General features: G+C 34.9%; 1 protein-coding gene across 7 annotated transcripts in view; it reads left to right on the forward strand.

Annotated features, from left to right (window-relative positions):
- Positions 1-18,737, forward strand: part of LOC114324811 (signal-induced proliferation-associated 1-like protein 1) — a 449,432-nt gene that overhangs the window by 410,707 nt on the left and 19,988 nt on the right. For 5 of the 7 annotated variants that reach the window (XM_028272736.2, XM_050651738.1, XM_050651739.1 and 2 more), the window contains 2 exons: positions 1,183-1,663; positions 13,409-14,583. In XM_028272736.2, coding sequence (XP_028128537.2) covers positions 1,183-1,663; positions 13,409-14,583 — 1,656 coding nt within the window. Of the gene's footprint in view, positions 1-1,170; positions 1,664-13,408; positions 14,584-18,737 lie in introns of all 7 variants that reach the window. The other 2 variants (XM_050651737.1, XM_050651740.1) reach the window with 1 other exon arrangement.

Consider the following 18,737-nt stretch of genomic DNA (forward strand, 5'->3'; position numbering starts at 1 on the left):
CTGTACAATATCTATTTTCTATTACGTAAGTATCTATCTATACATTTTAACGTTTATTTAAAAACACTCTGTATTTTGCAGAATGGTAAAAAACAGTAAATTGTTATTCCGATTTAACAATGTTTACATTAATAATTTGACTTATATTTGACAGTTGACAGTTATATTGTACCTACTTGTTAGTTTTAGTTCTAATAAATTTTGTTGGTTAGTTACATAAATAAATTAAGTAAAAATGAAAAAAATGATTTATTATTTGAGGAAGGTGGAAAAACCATATGTATAACATGGGAGTAAAGTGCCTTTTCCTCCCTTGAATGATTACTGCCCTCCGCTACGCGTCAGGCAGTAAACTTCATTCTCGGGAGGAAAAGTAGCACTTTCCTCCCTTGTTATACAAATAGCTATATTTTGTACCGAGAAACTACGGACGTGTTGGTGTAAATTTGTCTTCTGTAGAGCCTCCTTGACAACAGGTAGACCTAGAAATAGTAGTATCGGGGTATGGCAGGAGACAGATTTAAATCAAAATGAAACCGTAGATTTTCTTATTTTGAAATCAAAATTGTATCAAATTTAATTCTCTCCATTTTTGTGTAGGTACAATTATGTCATAAGTTAATAATAAACGAGATAATTCAATAATTATGCTTTCCGTTCCCTTACATTTCCCCCCTTTAATTTGGAAAATATGGACAAGACAAAAAAAGTTGTAAAAAAAAAAGTGTAGGAAGTCGCATTTAGTTGAAAATGGCGGAGATATTGAGCAACAACGATTCTCCTTTAAAATCAAGATAATGGCTAAGGTAACGGCGGAATTCAGTCTCGATTTTAAATTTATACCTACTACTATTGACCCCCTTAAGGATTAGAAAATTAAAATTTTGTGCAGCTTGGCATGCAAGGTTAATTGCTATCCCGACTGGACTAATATGCCCAGAGTGTATGCACTGGCGTCTAATAACTTAAAGGACTTGAAAAACTAACTTATTTAACATGCTTAACAGAAACTAAGCTGCCCTACGAACTTAAATAAATACGAATACACGAAAATGGGTTAAATCAATTATATTTAATTTAATTTATGCATATTGTACATATTTTTATTGCTGTAACTAATATCTAATTGCATGCTAAGTCAATGCTTAATAATTTCCTTTTTCACGAAAGCAAAAATTTCAGTCGGAACATCATGGGCCAACTGGGATTCCACGTCCAACCTGACGGAATCGTGACTCTTGTAGAAAGTGCAGGTCAAGCCTGGCAGGCGGGTCTTCGACAAAATTCCCGTCTAGTAGAAATCTGTAAAGTAGCCGTGGCCACCCTCACCTACGACCAAATGGTGGACTTGCTGAAGACGTCCATAACCGTTACTCTAACTGTGATACCACCTCTTCCTGACGGAAACTCACGTAAGGGATGTACCCTTCAAAACTGCAAGTACAATGAAGCTCATTACGAAGGTGATTACGACAATACTACGAACGAAGAAAACAAAAGTAAGAAAGCGCCCCAAATCCAGCAAGCGGTATCTGGAAACCATAGACGAATCTACGAGAGGAGTTTTTCGCCTCCTAGAAGTAGTAATAGTTCTGGATATGGGACTGGTAGTAGCAGTAAGTCTTTTCATGGCCCGGAAGCAAGGTTTCAAAATAACATAGAGGTAAGTTAATTTTAATTTAACTCCTAATATTAGTGTCAGTTTTTAGCTAAGCTTTATTAAGGTGATTCTATTAACTACTATATGAAATGGTAATAGAGAATAGAGAACGCACATGCGTCGACAGTGACACATCAAACTTTTCACTTATGGACGGGATAAATAAATTAAAGTACCCCCTCACTCAGTGGCGTACTGATACATCAGCGGGCCCTGGTTCCAATTGGAATGCGGGCCCACCCAATAAAAACACACATTGTATATTACAATTTCTTTAATCAATATTAAGTATAAATCATCATATATCATAAACAAATGAAATAGAGAATGCGGAAAAATCCCCTTACGAACAATTCACACATCCACTACTTCGGGCTGGGAAAAATTGTTTGAATAGAATCGAAGATCCAAACACCAGCTCTTAGAAATGTGTTTCGCCCTCTTCAACCTCTATGGGCTCATCGGTGAAGATGAGAGGTTGAATATCTTCAGACACATTCCAATCAAAAAACAACATTCGAGACCTAGACATAGCAGGAACGTAAATCTACGCCCAACCTGACAATGCCATTCTCAAGTTTTAATTCCCTAATTACTTTAGAGTAAGTAAGATAATGTTTATGAAAAAAAAAATTTGGCGTAGATTTACGTTCCTGCTATGTCTAGGTCTCGAATGTTGTTTTTTGATTGGAATGTGTCTGAAGATATTCAACCTCTCATCTTCACCGATGAGCCCATAGAGGTTGAAGAGGGCGAAACACATTTCTAAGAGCTGGTGTTTGGATCTTCGATTCTATTCAAAAAATTTTTCCCAGCCCGAAGTAGTGGATGTGTGAATTGTTCGTAAGGGGATTTTTTTCCGCATTCTCTATTTCATTTGTTTGTTTTCGTACGAGTGGTCGTCCAAACCAGTACCTGTGGATCTTTTGATCACTGAGTGTGTTTCAAAGATCTACATCTTTTGTTTTTTCATAAACATTATCTTACTTACTCTAAAGTAATTAGGGAATTAAAACTTGAGAATGGCATTGTCAGGTTGGGCGTAGATTTACGTTCCTGCTATGTCTAGGTCTCGAATGTTGTTTTTTGATTGGAATGTGTCTGAAGATATTCAACCTCTCATCTTCACCGATGAGCCCATAGAGGTTGAAGAGGGCGAAACACATTTCTAAGAGCTGGTGTTTGGATCTTCGATTCTATTCAAAAAATTTTTCCCAGCCCGAAGTAGTGGATGTGTGAATTGTTCGTAAGGGGATTTTTCCGCATTCTCTATTTCATTTGTTTGTTTTCGTACGAGTGGTCGTCCAAACCAGTACCTGTGGATCTTTTGATCACTGAATGTGTTTCAAAGATCTACATCTTTTGTTTTTTCATAAACATTATCTTACTTACTCTAAAGTAATTAGGGAATTAAAACTTGAGAATGGCATTGTCAGGTTGGGCGTAGATTTACGTTCCTGCTATGTCTAGGTCTCGAATGTTGTTTTTTGATTGGAATGTGTCTGAAGATATTCAACCTCTCATCTTCACCGATGAGCCCATAGAGGTTGAAGAGGGCGAAACACATTTCTAAGAGCTGGTGTTTGGATCTTCGATTCTATTCAAAAAATTTTTCCCAGCCCGAAGTAGTGGATGTGTGAATTGTTCGTAAGGGGATTTTTCCGCATTCTCTATTTCATTTGTTTGTTTTCGTACGAGTGGTCGTCCAAACCAGTACCTGTGGATCTTTTGATCACTGAGTGTGTTTCAAAGATCTACATCTTTTGTTTTTTCATAATCATATATCATATTTATAAAAACTCAAGCTAATTTAAAACATAAATTAATATTTATCCAATCGTTTTTCGTACTGACATATTTTTTGGATATATTTGAAGTTTGAAAACAAACAAATATATAAAAATAAACAAACAAAAATTCGAGAGAAAAAGACAAAAATCGTAAATTAGAATATTTATAATTATAATCTTTTTCCTACTTTTGATGTAGCAAAAGATGTAAGGATGGATACATTCAAATTTTTTGCTATCTCATTTTTCATTGAGATAATTGCTAAATTAGATAGCCATTCCTGACCCATTGTATTTCTCAGATAATTTTTTATTAATTTTAATTTTGAAAACGTTCGCTCTGCTGTTGCAACTGTAGGTACAAGAATTGTAAGAAACAATTTTACAGGCTGTTATAATTTTGAAAAACTACAGCTTGATGAGAAGTTCGCGGAAGCTTTGTTGAAAAGATAAAATTTGAGCAGAAATTGCTTTTGTAACTTGTAATATGTAAATTTGTAATTTTTGTGTTGTATAAAACTTTTGTGAAATATCGTATAATTGATTGTTTGTACTGTTAATTAGTACATCTTTATCTAAAGTTTTAAATGTTTTATTAATATGACAAACACCCTTGGATCGGTTTTCTAATTGCAAAATCAAAATGTCTAGCGTTTTCAAAAAACGGTTTTTCTAAAATGTTCTCCATTGCTTACTACATTATAATGATTTTTTGTTTCGTCGTAAAATAATTTTGATCGGGACCTTCGTTTTTCTGAAAACACAGTATTTATTCCCCATCTAATAGCCAATTGTTCCGCTTCACTTAAAGACACTGGAACTGCTCCCTCAGTTGTTTCATATATTTTTAAAAGATTTTCAAATAATTTAGCAGTCTCACTTATACAGGGTGTAACAAAAATACAGGTCATAGATTTAATCACATATTCTGGGACCAAAAATAGTTCGATTGAAACTAACTTACCTTAGTACAAATGTGCACATAAAAAAAGTTACAGCCTTTTGAAGTTACAAAATGAAAATCGATTTTTTCCAATATATCGAAAACTATTAGAGATTTTTTATTGAAAATGGACATGTGATATTCTTATGGCAGTAGTATCTTAAGAAAAAATTATAGTGAAATTTGGACACTCCATAAAAATTTTATGGGGGTTTTGTTCCTTTAAACCCCCCAAACTTTTGTGTACGTTCCAATTTAATTATTATTGTAGTACCATTAGTTAAAGACAATGTTTTAAAAACTTTTTTTCCTCTCAGTACTTTTCGAAAAATCAGTTTATATCGAGATATTTTGAATATTTGTCAAATCCACCACATATTTGTATACGGTTAAGTACGATTATGGAGATTTATTTATGATTTACATTTTTAGGTATATTTTGAACCATATTAAAAAAGAAGCCACATCTCGATAAAAGAGGCCTTATCGGAAAAATACAAAGAGGCAAAAAAGTTTTAAAAACACTGTGAATAACTAATGGTATCGCAGTAATAGTTTAATTGGAATGTACACAAACATTTGGGGGGTTTAAAGGAACAAAACCCCCGTAAAATTTGTATGTAAACATATTAAAAAAGGAGCTGCAACTCGATAAAAACTGCCTTATCGAAAAAATACTGAGAGGCAAAAAAGTTTTAAAAATATTTAGTTCAACTAATTGCAACACAAAAATAATTTAATTGGAACGTACACAAAAGTTTGGGGGGGGGGGTTAAGGGAACAAAACACCCATAAAAGTTTTATGGGGTGCACAAATTTAACTATAATTTTTATTTAAGATGTTCCAGCCATAAGAATTCCACATGTCCATTTTCAATAAAACATCTGTAATAGTTTTCGAAATATTCGAAAAAATCGATTTTCATTTTGTAACTTCAAAGGGCTGTAACTTTTTTTATGTGCATATTTGTACAAAGGTAAGTTAGGTTCATTCGAACTATTTTTGGTCCCAGAATATGTGATTTAATTTATGACCTGTATTTTTGTTACACCCTGTATATTGCGACTTTTTTGAAGTAATTTGGAGAGAACATCTATGAATTCCAAAATCTTAGTTTCCAATTTCAAATTTTCTTTTTGTCTCCAACAGTTTAAAATTTTTCTAAACAATTTCATTTTTTATTTTAGCCGGTAAAATAATTTGTTAGTGTTGTTAATATATTTATAAAATTAAATCGAAGCACATGTAAGGCATCGTGTCTAGGAGACCATCTGTGGGTATTAATCTTTTTAAATTTATTGTTTTGCAGTCTTTTTCAGTTGGATATAGTAAACCCCACCGTGTGAACTACTTAAAACGTATCCAAGCTGTTCTTTAAAATTGAGAGGTTTTGCAATATTTTACCGTTAAAGAACGTACTAATAGTAGAATATAAGAATTTAAGAAACTGGTCCTTAAGAACATTCAAAAATGGGAGAACCACGTTCAAACCGGCAAAACCCCCTAAAAACAGTTTTTCGGATTTTTGAAGGTAACGAACCTTACGGAAAAATACGAAAAAAATTAGAAATATAGTATTTGATATAATACACAAAACAAAACAAAAATAGACCTGCAACCAGCTTCTAAAAAGGTTCTTTTCAAAAAAAATTTTTAGGTTATCTACCTACACCAACCTATGTTTTGTAGAAGCCTCAACTATGCTTGTGATTTTTTTTTTAATTTTAAAAATAAAAAATTAATTAATTTAATTTGCATCCCATTTAAAAAAATAAAAACGAAAAATGACGTTGTCTTAATCACATAATCACCTAATCACATAGAACTTTAAAAAATGAATTCTGGGAGTGAGGGTGTCCCCTATAGTTTATTTATCCTGTCTGTAAGTGAAACTGTCCACTGTCGACGCATGTGCCACTGAAAGGTGACGGCATAGTGCTCATGCTTTTTCTTTTAGATTATAATATAGACTCTTAAGGTGCCTGCAATGATTAACAAATTTTACCTATCACAGCTCTTAGTCTATAAAGTCTTTTGTTATAATCTTTTAGAGTCATTTATTTCAACTTAAGAGATCGCTTCTTGTAATTCCATTAAGTTATTTTAAATAGTATAACAGGTTCACATTTATAATGCCTAGACTTATACATTATTGTGGTAAGCTGTAAAGAAAGTAATAAACACAGGCGGGGTTTAAAAAGCGCGAAAAAGTCTAAGGAGTCTAAGGACCCTACGAATTTGATACGAGCTATCCCTTATTTAATTAGGATTTAAGTGGGTCCTGGGCCCTGATTCTAAATCAAATTTCGACACTAAACAAGTCGCTTTCAATATGGCGACGTCGAAATGCGACTGTGCGAGCCTTGTGGATTTTAGTTGAACTAACGAAATGCCGTCACGAAATAGCGACTATCGAAATTAATAGCGACTCCAAGAAAGTGGTTGATATTATAATTTCGATGTCGAAATTATTTGACACGGAGATGAATGAATGGCCAAAAGCGAGGTTAGGTTTAGTTTAGATGTGTTTTGTTTATTTCTTGCAAGGAAAACTAAAGCAAAAGGTATTAATATGGCTGGGTTTAATTGAAATTTGCTTGTTTTGAGGAATTAGATAGAATATTATTAAATTAGAAATATAATAATTGAGAATGTCCACAACATGAATCATCAACTCAATGAAAGATGTAAGGTAATAATCTGGGAAAATTAGTAAAAAACAAGGAAAATTAATTACCAGCTATTTTATTGCTGGACATGCTGAAATCAAATCTTAAGATTTCCTATATTAGTAATATAGCTGTGCAAAGTCCACAAAAAGTGTGCTATTTTGTTTGTAAACAAATTAGCGCCCCGAAATCTTTTTTTTAATTATTGCTCTATAAGTCCGAAAATTTTAACTTTAAACCAAAACACTCGCATAAAAATTGACAGTCATTTAATTCTGCACATTGATAATTTATTCCAATTTCCTTCGACGGAAATTTTCCTCGGAAAATTCGGGTTTTCCAAACAAAATCTTTAATTTTCAACTAAAATTTGAGAGAAGTAATTATTTATCAATAATTAAATAATTTGGTGACAGTGACATAAATCTTTTTTGTTATGAGTGTCTTGAAGATATGAAAATTTGTATGTACAAAGGGGACCGGAATTAAAAGGTATCTAATGGTTCAAAGATTAAAATCCTGTTGTTTATAACTCTGTCGCAAATGCCGGTCAAATTTGACCGGTTATACCTGGAATCACTCCTCGCAATTCAATTTTTTTTCTTCGAAAAGGGCACAGAAGCCGTGCCCTTTTCAACAGCGTTAACTTAATTTAATTTAATCTAATATTTTCTGAGGGGTTCTATTTGGTTATAAGCCAAAAAAATGTTTCTTTATAACATTCCTGAGACCGCTCAAATGGTCCAATTTCAATCCTGTAAGGTACGTTGAATAGGTATAGTGCTTTTTATACGAAACTCATAGTTATTCTGGTGTATCATAATCTTTCTGGTTATTATTTCGACCGAAATTTTTTAATTAACATTTTAATTATTGCTAAACTATTGGTTAGATTGTCGCCGGTCTCCTGATATACAGAGAGGGGCTAAATTATGGAATAAGTTCATTTTCTCTAAAATGGACGATTTTAGAGAAAAATCCCGAAACAGGTCGATTTTTATTTTTAAATTAAATTTTTTGGCATATATTTCAAATTAGTGACGTCATCCATCCGAGCGTGATGACGTAATCGATTATTTTTTAAATAGGAATAGGGGTTCGTGTTGTAGCTCATTTACAAAGGCGTTCAATTCTCTATTCAGTATAGGGCTTTTCATTCACAGTCATTTATTTCGAGCTTCTGTCATATTTCGTATAATCCGTAAATATTAATATTATACCCAGATTATTCAACATATGACAGGAGCTCGAAACAAATGACAATCGATGAAAAGCCCTATTATAAACATTAATATCATTATTTATACAGGGGGGCCAAAAAATTTGTGAATTAAATTAATTGACGCAAGAAGAACAATGCATGTAATTTATTTAACTCAAAATACATTCTATTGCTGTCAAAAAATAAAAAAAAATGTTTATTTTGCAAATAAACATTGCTTTTAGCTTAAATTAAATGTTCAAACTGCCAATAGGTAGGAGGGAGGCTGTTTGTGATTTAATTTAAGCGAAAAGAAATGTTTATTTGTGAAATAAACCTTTTTTTCTATTTTCTGACAGCAGTACAATGTATTTTGAGTTAAATAAATTACATACATTCTTCTTTTTGCGCCAATTAATTTAATTCAAAAATTATTTTTTGGCAACCCTGTATAAATACCTAATGTGTTTATATTACTGAATAGAGAATTGAATGCCCTTTCAAATGACCTACCACACGACCCCTATTCCCATTAACAAAATTATTGATTACGTCATCACGCTCAGATGGATGACGTCACTAGTATGAAATATATGCCAAAAAATTGTAATTTAAAAATAAAAATCGACCTCTATCGGGATTTTGCTCCAAAATCGTCCGTTTTAAAGAAATGAATTTATTCCATAATTTAGCCCCTCTGTATAATCTACTATAATAAATCTTTCATGTCATCAATTATTTAATTATTGATAAATAATTAGGTACTTCCCTATTTTCTCTATTTTAATTGAAAATTGCAGATTTTTTGGTAAACCTCGGATTTTCTGAGTAAAATTTTTGTTGAAGGAAATCGGAAAAAAAATAACTTTGTGCAGAACTAAATTACGGTGAATTTTTATTTGAGTGTTTTTGGCTCAAAGGAAAAATCTTAGGAGTTACAGAGCATGCACTAATTGAAAAAAAAAGAAGATTTAGGAGTGCTAATTTGTTTATAAATAAAATAACACACTTTCTGCGGACTTGCCATACCCCATATTACTAATACATGCAATCTTAAGATTCGATTTTAGCAATAAAATAGCTGGTAAATAATTTTTCCCAAAAATGGCATTTTTTCGATAATTTTCCCAGACTATCAACAAATTCCAATAAACCGGAGCGCCAACCCAAATTCTGAGCAGTGTCAACATGATAAGGTTAATATCCCCAGTTGTAACTAATATCGAAATGAATAAGAATCCATGGCGGTGTCGAAATGAAATTGCGACTGTCGAAATGAATTAGAATCAGGGCCCTGATTACATAAATTCTCAACAGTAGAAGATTTCTAAGGGGGGATTATTTTTATTACTTTAACATCATTTTTAAGAGCCCATTAGGATATTGAAAGCACCATATTTGTAAACCTTAGTATGTATTAAATTAGTAATCTTAATAAAGCTTAGTAATTAACTTAGTTCGGTATTGTTAACAATTTTATTACCTTGTGTAGCTTATAGCTAACGGGACTAGTTGTAAGTAAGCCTAGGAAGATAGTAAATGGATGTCGATAGTCGTGCTTCATTATATACGTAGGCTCTAGACAGCATTTAGCATAGTATAGCTCATTTCACTGTGCTTGAATCACCATGTCATTAAAATAGAAGGTAGATATCACCACTTACAAAAAAAGATAAATAAATCAAATCACCACGTACACTAAAATATATAGCTTTCTCTAAAACCCTACTCTATTCTATTTTAACTGTGACAACACCTCTTCAGTCTCTACTCTTCAACTTTGCCTATACAGTAGAACCCCGATTATCCGGGTGCGGATTATCCGTGCTGCGGATTATCCGTGCTATGATTTTCTATTATTCAAATTGCATTTTTAAGGTTTTATCATAATAACGTCATCGTAGATCACTCGACAGAAACTCTATACGCCGAAAGAAAGACTCATAATGAAAGAATTATTTTTTATGTTATCTTTTATGGTAGGTATATATGTGTGTGTATACGTACATATGTATTATACATAAGAAATACATGTTCGGATTATTCGTGCTTTTCAATTATCCGTGCCTACGTCCGGTCCCGAGGAGCACGGATAATCGGGGTTCTACTGCAATTCTTTCCTGATACTTCATTTTAAGAAACTCAATACTGATATCATTGATATCGTAATCTTTACATAAGACCTATTTTAAAAATCAAACAATGTTGTTGTTTTTCTATTAGGAGTATACCTATTAACAATCTATAACATTTGACAGTTATTGACAGATAAATGCAGAGTTTAATTACCAAAAAATTGTTAGTTACAAATATTACAAGCCACTTTATGATTTACATTATGAGATTAATCGGCAAATGAATCTTATAATTTGCCGATGATACAGTCGTTTTAGTTTCACACAAAGACCCAGACACAGCATCTGAAAAGCTGCAATGTTGCTTGGCTATATTAGAGAGCTGATTGGAAAAATGGAAAATTAAAGTCAACAACGAGAAATCAGCCCAAATCGCAAGAGGACGCACATGTCCACAAGTTAGTCTAAACAACTCTATTCCTGCCCCTATTCCTACTAGAGACGTAGTAAAATATATTGAACTGCATTTGGCACATTAAAGCCACCAAAAGAATCTTAATATACAATTGAACGAAATGAATTGCTTACTTGGGAAAAAGTCTCAACTGTCACTGAAGAACAAAATACTGCTTTACAAAGTCATACTGAAACCGATATGGACTTACGGCCTAGAACTCTGGGCCTGTAGGAAAAATTCTTGTTTTTTTTTATTACTTTATATTTTTCTGTCTGATTTTTAATTTGTCGCCTTTCATTCATGAGTCTTAATATATCTGGTGTTATCCACACCTTGTGTTTATTTATAATCTTAATCAGATGGTTCTTTCTTGTTTTTCTCATTGATGTATTTGTATAATTAATTTATTATTTGTATATACACTAAGCATCAAAATTAACGCACCACCTTAAAAATGGGACATTTTTGATGTCTCGTATTTCCTAAACCTGTTGTCCGATTTTAGTGATTTTTTTAGTATATTATAGCTTTATTCTTTAAGAATGTTAGTTTAATAATTCTATTGCTAAACAGGTAAGTGTCATTATATGCCGGGTGTAACAATCATACTGTGTTTTTTCCTCAAAGTTTGAAACACCCTGTGAAATATTCTAGCGTATATAAAATATTAAAGTTAAAACTCAACTCTAGCCTTAGGCTTTCTTAACATTCTAGTTTTTCATTCATTTGATTATGTGGGATAATAAATAAAAAAGTTAGGTACTTTAACAACTAGCCATGTTATTCATCAATACAGGGTGTTTCTAAATAAGTGCGACAAATTTTAAAGGGTAATTTTGCATGCAAAAATAATGACCGTTTGCTTTATAAACATATGTCCACAAATGCTTCCTTTCTGAGATACGGGATGTTGAATTTTTTCTTACAAACTGACGATTTATTTATTGCTCTAAAACCGGTTGAGATATGCAAATGAAAATTGGTGGGTTTTAAGAGGTAGTTATTGCTCATTTTTTGACATACAATTAAGAATTTTATATTCACCATTGGCGTGCATACGGGATGTATCTAAAATGTATATACCCGTATGCACGCCAATGGTGAATATAAAATTCTTAATTGTATGTCAAAAAAACGCGCAATAACTACCTCCTAAAATCTACCAAACCTCATTTGCATATCTCAACCAGTTTTAGAGCAATAAATAAATCGCCAGTTTGTAAGAAAAAATTCAACATCCCATATCTCGGAAACAAAGCATTTACGGACATATGTTTATAACGCAAACGGTCATTATTTTTTCATGCAGAATTACCCCTTAAAGTTTGTCGCACTTATTTAGAAACAATGTATTGATGAATAACATTGGTAGTTGTTAAAGTACCTAACTTTTTTATTATCCAACATAGCGCATAAATCAAAAAGTAAAATGTTAAGAAAGCCTAAGGCTACAGTAGAGTTTTAATTTCATTATTTTATATACGCTAGAATATTCCATAGGGTGTTCCAACTTTGAGGAAAAACAGACTATCATTATTACACCCGGTATACAATGACACTTACCTCTTTAGCAATCATAGAAGAATATATATATTGCTTATAGCAATTATTCTTGAAGAATAAAGCTATAATATACTAAAAAAATCACTCAAATCGGATAACAGGATTAGGAAATACGAGACATAAAAAATGTCCCATTTTTAAGGTGGTGCGTTAATTTTGATGCTTAGTGTATGTCATCTATATTGTCTGTGTTGTGAAGTTAGGTTCCGCTCCATTAAGATTATCATTTATTTCTTCTTGTACTGTGTAGCGTAGGTGTTTTGTCGCAAGCGGTGAACAAAATTTGCGTGACTCAGGGGGCTATGGAGCGCCAGTTGTTGGGTGTATCTCTGAGAAACCGAATCCCAAACGAAGAAATACGTCTTCGAACAAAAAGAACAAAAAAAAAATCGCGTCGCTAAATTGGAATTGGGCAAAACACGTCGCCAGATTATCAGACAACCGATGGAGAAAACGTATTGTCGAGTGGAGCCACGACAAGAGCATTACGGAGCAGACGACACCCACCAATATAAGCCTCACAAAACTGGTACAGACGAAAAGAGCTGAGCGGCCTATGTCCAGCAGTGATGAATGTGAATCTGTATAAATCTGTTTTTCCTCAATTCATTGATTCTAATGTGAGATGTTCCATAACTAGCTTACTCATGCATTAAAATACTTGAGACGTTTTTTGACATTTAAGAGGCAATTTTGATTTTATATTGCTATATAATATGTAATTAAAAATTTAAACTGGATGGTTTCTCAGTTTGTAATGCGATAGTCGTAATCTTTGAGTTTTATTTGTTTCATTAAAAATATAACGCAGGCTCATTTTTATTGTCTTTTATCAAACAGCTACCATATATGAAATCTATGCAAAACTGTATAAATTTTTAACTGCTACTTATGAAGAATATTTATTCTCTATATGTTCAGACGCTTTAAACTTTTTCTTCGTAGCATAGTAAATGTAGTTATTAAGTACTTCTAGGTCTAGGCTATGAAAATATATGTGGTGCTTGTATCACAAAGTTAACAACATATAAAATTTGTTTCATTTTTAGGGTACTTTAACAAGTTCTTCCAGTGGCCATTCTGACGACAAATGGTACGACTTTCTACACGAATTCGAGGCACCCCCTGTACCCCTGAAAGTGAGCCAGCATGTGTCTCGCATTCACCATGCCAACAACACTTTTCCTAGTACCCCAAAACGAAACAACTCTCATCAAAACTCATATTTGCAAGTACCCCAAAATAATCAATTTTCTATTCAGCACAATAAGGTCCATATAAGCAATTCCGTTCCTTTGCAACACATCAATATGTCACAACCGCTGACAGCTTCAATACATAGTAGTACCAATGATATGGACGTATATAAGAGCGAGAAGAATAATCTTATTAAACAGCATAATGAACGGTTGCGACAAGAAAGTGATTACATGAGCACTAGAGGTTCTAGTAGATCTGACTATGCTACAGTGCAAAGTCTGAACAATGATTTTAATAGGGTAGCTCTAAATGAGAGCCATTCTACAGACAGTTCTATTAGCGAAAGAATTAATTTAATAGGTAGCGAAGAAGAGTTGTCCGTTGGTACAGGAAATGCGTCTCCTAGAACTAGGAGAGCTATGAAACACTCGAATATAACACAGAATTATAGTAATCGAAACCAAAGTCCTAGATCTATGAATGGAGAGGCGAAACTAAGACCGGGTGTTACTTCTCGTAGTTCAAATCGCAATAGTGCCAATTTATCCACAAACTTCCAAGAAGAGCTTCTACGTCTAATCAACCCTGATAACATAGAAGCTACTTCTGACCAAAAAGTAGCGAAAGAGTCTAAAAATCACTCCAGGGAAAATCTTAATACTACATTAAGTGTACATAAGACCCAACCAGAAGTGATATTGACAATGGCTCGACCTGCTACTGTTATTTCTAATGCTAGTACTACCTCCAGTCCTCTACCCATAGAGTTCAAACGAACTCAGGACGAATATAAGAGGACTCAAGATGATCTTGGTGCTTCTCACGTGCCTTTGAGTAAACTGAAGACGACTGTGAGTTTCCCAGATGATTTTCCACTGCCGGAAGATGGAGACTGGCCAAGTTTGGTTGACACAGCCACAAGCTTTATAAATCAAGTTGGATCCAACCATGAAGGTGGTAAAGATATGGAAGGAACACGATGCTGGAGTGATGATGGCGTCATAGATGCTTCTATAGCTTCTACGTAAGTATGATGTGCAATTTGCTAGAAATCAATTGCAAAGGGAATAGCATTTAGCACGATTCATTTTAATATGTAAGTTTTAATACATTTTTATTTTTTTATACGTTTTTTTTAAACTCACAAATTTGACCTATCCTCATTTTATTTATATCTCTTCTTCATGTGTCGTGCTCGATTATCGAGCCTCGGCTATCAAATTCATCTTCATCACGTAGCGCTACAACCCTGGGTGTCCTGACTGACTGTACAACTTTCTTCCAATTTGTTCGGTCTTCCATCAACCTAGGGTCAAATGGAATGTTCATTCTCCGGAGATCTGCTTGGATGTTATCTCTCCATCGCTTTCTGGGACGTCCGAGTGGTCTTTTGCCTGTAGTAATCTCCTTCCATACCAGTCTTACAATTCTCTCGTTATGGAGTCTGTGCACGCGGCCTGCCCATCTTAGTTGCTGTGATTTAATTTCTTGGACAATATTGGTGTCACTGTAGAGTGCTTTTAATTCGATATTGGTTCTGATCCTATACTGGTTTGTGGTGATGATGTGGTGAGATCCGAAAATTTTTCGTTCAAACCGTCTATCAAATTGGCTATAATAATTTTGTCGACGGCAGCTCGGAAAAGAGATGCAGAAAATCTGTTAAACCATTCTCTCAGGTTTTTAAGCCATGACGTTCTTCTTCGACTTGGCCCACTGCTTCCGTCTATCTTGCCTTGTATTATTAAATGGAGTTCATTATATCTCTCTGTGTGAAGCATAACATGGCCAAAATATTCAAGTTTGCGATTGTTAATTGTTGTGAAACAAGAATATTATGGTTAAAGAACCTGAGGAAATGGTTCTCCATAACAACAACTAATCTATTTAAAGCATCAGTTAATAAAATAATTATAGCCAGAATGATCGCCAATATTCGAAACGAATAGGCACCAAAAGAAGAAGAACTGTTATGACGCCTTCCGTAACTTTTCCCATCCGATGAAAAACAACTTCGTTATGAACTCTATCCACCCAACTTATTCGTAGGATTCTCCAATACACCCAGATTTGAAAGGCTTCCAGATTCTTGAGAAGTGTATCCGTTAAAGTCCAACCTTCGACACCAAGAGTAGAGAACACATAACATCTCACTAATCTAATTTTCAGATTTCAAGTAATATTGTTTCTACATAACAGTTTTTTCATCTTAAATAATGTAGCTCTGGTCTTCTCTATACGGATTCTAATTTCTTTTCTCGTGTCCCAGTTCTCATTTAGATTACAACCAAGGTAGGTGATACTGTTAGTTCTCTCCATAAATTGTTCACCATAAGCTGTTACCACTTTCGGTTGTATTGGCGTTTTACTGATATCCATCACCTTTGTCTTTGCGGTGTTCACCTTGAGTCCATATTCATTACACGTTGTGCTAATCCTATTAATCAGATGTTGAAGTTCTTCGTAATTACTTGCAATTAACACCGTGTCATCCGCGTACCTCAAATTATTAATATTGACGTCATTCATTTTGATACCACATTGAACATTATCCACTGATTTATTGAAAAAGAACTCAGAATTGATATTAAATGTTAGTGTGGACAAAATGCAGCCCTGCCTTAGTCCTCTTCGTATTTGAAGCTGTTCAGAAATGTCCCGACCAATCTTGATGTTTGTACGTTGATGCCAGTAAAGATTTTTAATAATGCGTAGGTCTTTATCATCAACACCCACCTGCTGAAAAATGGCAATCATTTCAGTATGTTTTACTCGATCAAAGTCATTAAAACACATATAAACCGAATGTCCGACACTTCTGCATCTCTCTACCATAACCTGAATATTAAATAGTGCTTCTCTGGTTCCAAGGTTATTGCGCAAACTGTGTGTGTCACCAAGTTGTTCTTCTATTTTTTGGTACATCCTAGAGTGCAAAATTCGCAGAAATATCTTTAAAACATCAAACTAATGGTCTCATGAAACTGATGGTTCGGTAGTCACTACATCTTTTCGCATTTTTTTTGGGAGGTGGGAATTTGGTAAAGACCGTCTGGGAAGGTGTCGCACGTGTGTCGGATTCGGCCCGCCCTATCTATATCACGAGCCGCCTACCGACTAAACCCACCTCCTCCTCCAGCCGACGAGTCTGGAACCGCTCTTAGCGAGCATATCTGACCCGTTGACCTTACTCATAGCTCCCCTCTGGCACTCTTAGCGTGCATTCCACGGATTGGTTGGCCGCCCGGCCGTCCCCCCGCCCACGCCTCGCACCAGACAAGCCGGTGAAGCGACCGTCTAGCTCAACCCGTGCGCGGGTAGGTCGACCGGGGTGCCCCCCAACCCAGGATGGAACTAACCAGAGAATGTCAGTTGGCCGTTACGAGCAACTCCAGTCATTCATCATACTTTCATCTATGCACGCTTTCTGATCCACAAATTCATACTTTCTTTCATTTAACTCAAAACATTCCTTACTTTCATCTATACACACTTACTCGTCCACCCATTCATTCTGACATTTAGATGGGGCAGTCTGTGTAGGTCGGATGTAGAAGGTCCTTCCCCACTGACTGTCCCAAAACGATACAAAACATGCTATAACATACAAGGAAAGAACTAGAGTAAAAGGAGATAGAATTAGAGAAGAGAGAAAGAAGAGAAAAGAAATAATAGGAAAGAAGCAAAAAGGAAAAGAAAAAGTAAACATAGAGAACATAAACAGGAAATACAAAGATAAAATTGTTCAAAGAATAATAAAATTGTTGTATAGATAAAATTAAGTAAATAAATAAATAAACTACGATAAAATAAATAAATTAGTAAAACCATGTAAAAATAAAATAGGCAGTCAGTGTGGTTTGGATGTAAAGGGTCCTCCCCCCGCTGACTGCCCGCCACGACACAAACACAGTTTAAAGAAATAAATATAGTGGTCATCCCGTCCGCAGACGCCTCTCCTTCTCTTCCTTGTGTTTCATTGTCTTGGTGACAAAAGCAATGACCAGGTCGAAGTCTCTCTTGCTATTAATGGCTTTGTCCATTAGCTCGTGTGGCTCACCTAGAGGGGATCCCAGACCCAGCTGCAGCTCGGCACGCCCCACATGATACGCAGGGCACACGAACATGACATGCCGCGCGTCATCAGCCACCCCACACTGGGACATAGATCGTCAGCGTTCTTCCCTATACGGTGGGTATATTTTCTGAACGATCCATGCCCCGTCAAGGACTGTGTGAAGTAGTAGTTGACGCGCCGATGCCGAAACTCGCACCACCTCACTACATCCGGGAGCAGGGATCTCGTCCAGACCGCCTTCTCGACTTCGGCTGCCCATTCCCTCTGCCACAACTCTGTACTTTTCTTTCTTTCCTGAACCTATTGCCCTGTTGCCCCTTTGGTACATTTGGACTCTCTCTCCGGCCAGGATGTGCACCGGCACAGAACCAGCCACCAGCTGTAGGGCAATGGTTGATACGGTTCTGTACGCGCTGCACACTCTGATCAGAGATCTTTTCGCATTTGCTCTTTTTAACGCCAATATACGAGTAGGGCTTTATGATATAATATAACCTACGATGATTCGCATATAATTCCTACTCATATCTAGTAGATCTTTGGCTCTCTTCTTCCAAGGTTCCATGTATAAAAGCCTTTGAATGTTTGAGATCCATTGGTTCTTACGTGATTACGTTTCATCCGTTCCACCCAGTCCGACATTGTTCTTTTGGCTGTGTTTCTTGCTATGTCAAGGATAGGTTTTGGACCTATAAATGTTTCTTTTGCCTTTTCCCTGGCAAGTAGGTCCGCTTTTTCATTCCCTTCAATACCAGTATGCCCACTCACCTAGAGTATACTTACTTTGTTACTTTTTCCAGTTCCTAGACAGTTCCAAACTATATTTAAGTCAATCCGATTCTATTCCAGTGCCTTTAATGCCGCCTGGCTATCAGATATAATTTTTATAGATCTGTCCTTGTAGTTCGTCTTTATTAATTCGTGGAGACACATCTCTGTAGTACAAATTTCTGCTTGGAAGATAGTAGAGTGATGAGTGATTACATAGGATTTCTTTAAGGCTTAGCCTTGGTTTCTCTTCGTATACAGCTGCAACTCCTTCAACGGTTTTAGAGCTATTTATACAGAGCTGCATGTATATAAGCTGGTATATATACCAG

This window comes from Diabrotica virgifera, chromosome 5, assembly GCF_917563875.1.
Source record: "Diabrotica virgifera virgifera chromosome 5, PGI_DIABVI_V3a".
NCBI classification, from domain to species: Eukaryota; Metazoa; Arthropoda; class Insecta; order Coleoptera; family Chrysomelidae; genus Diabrotica; species Diabrotica virgifera.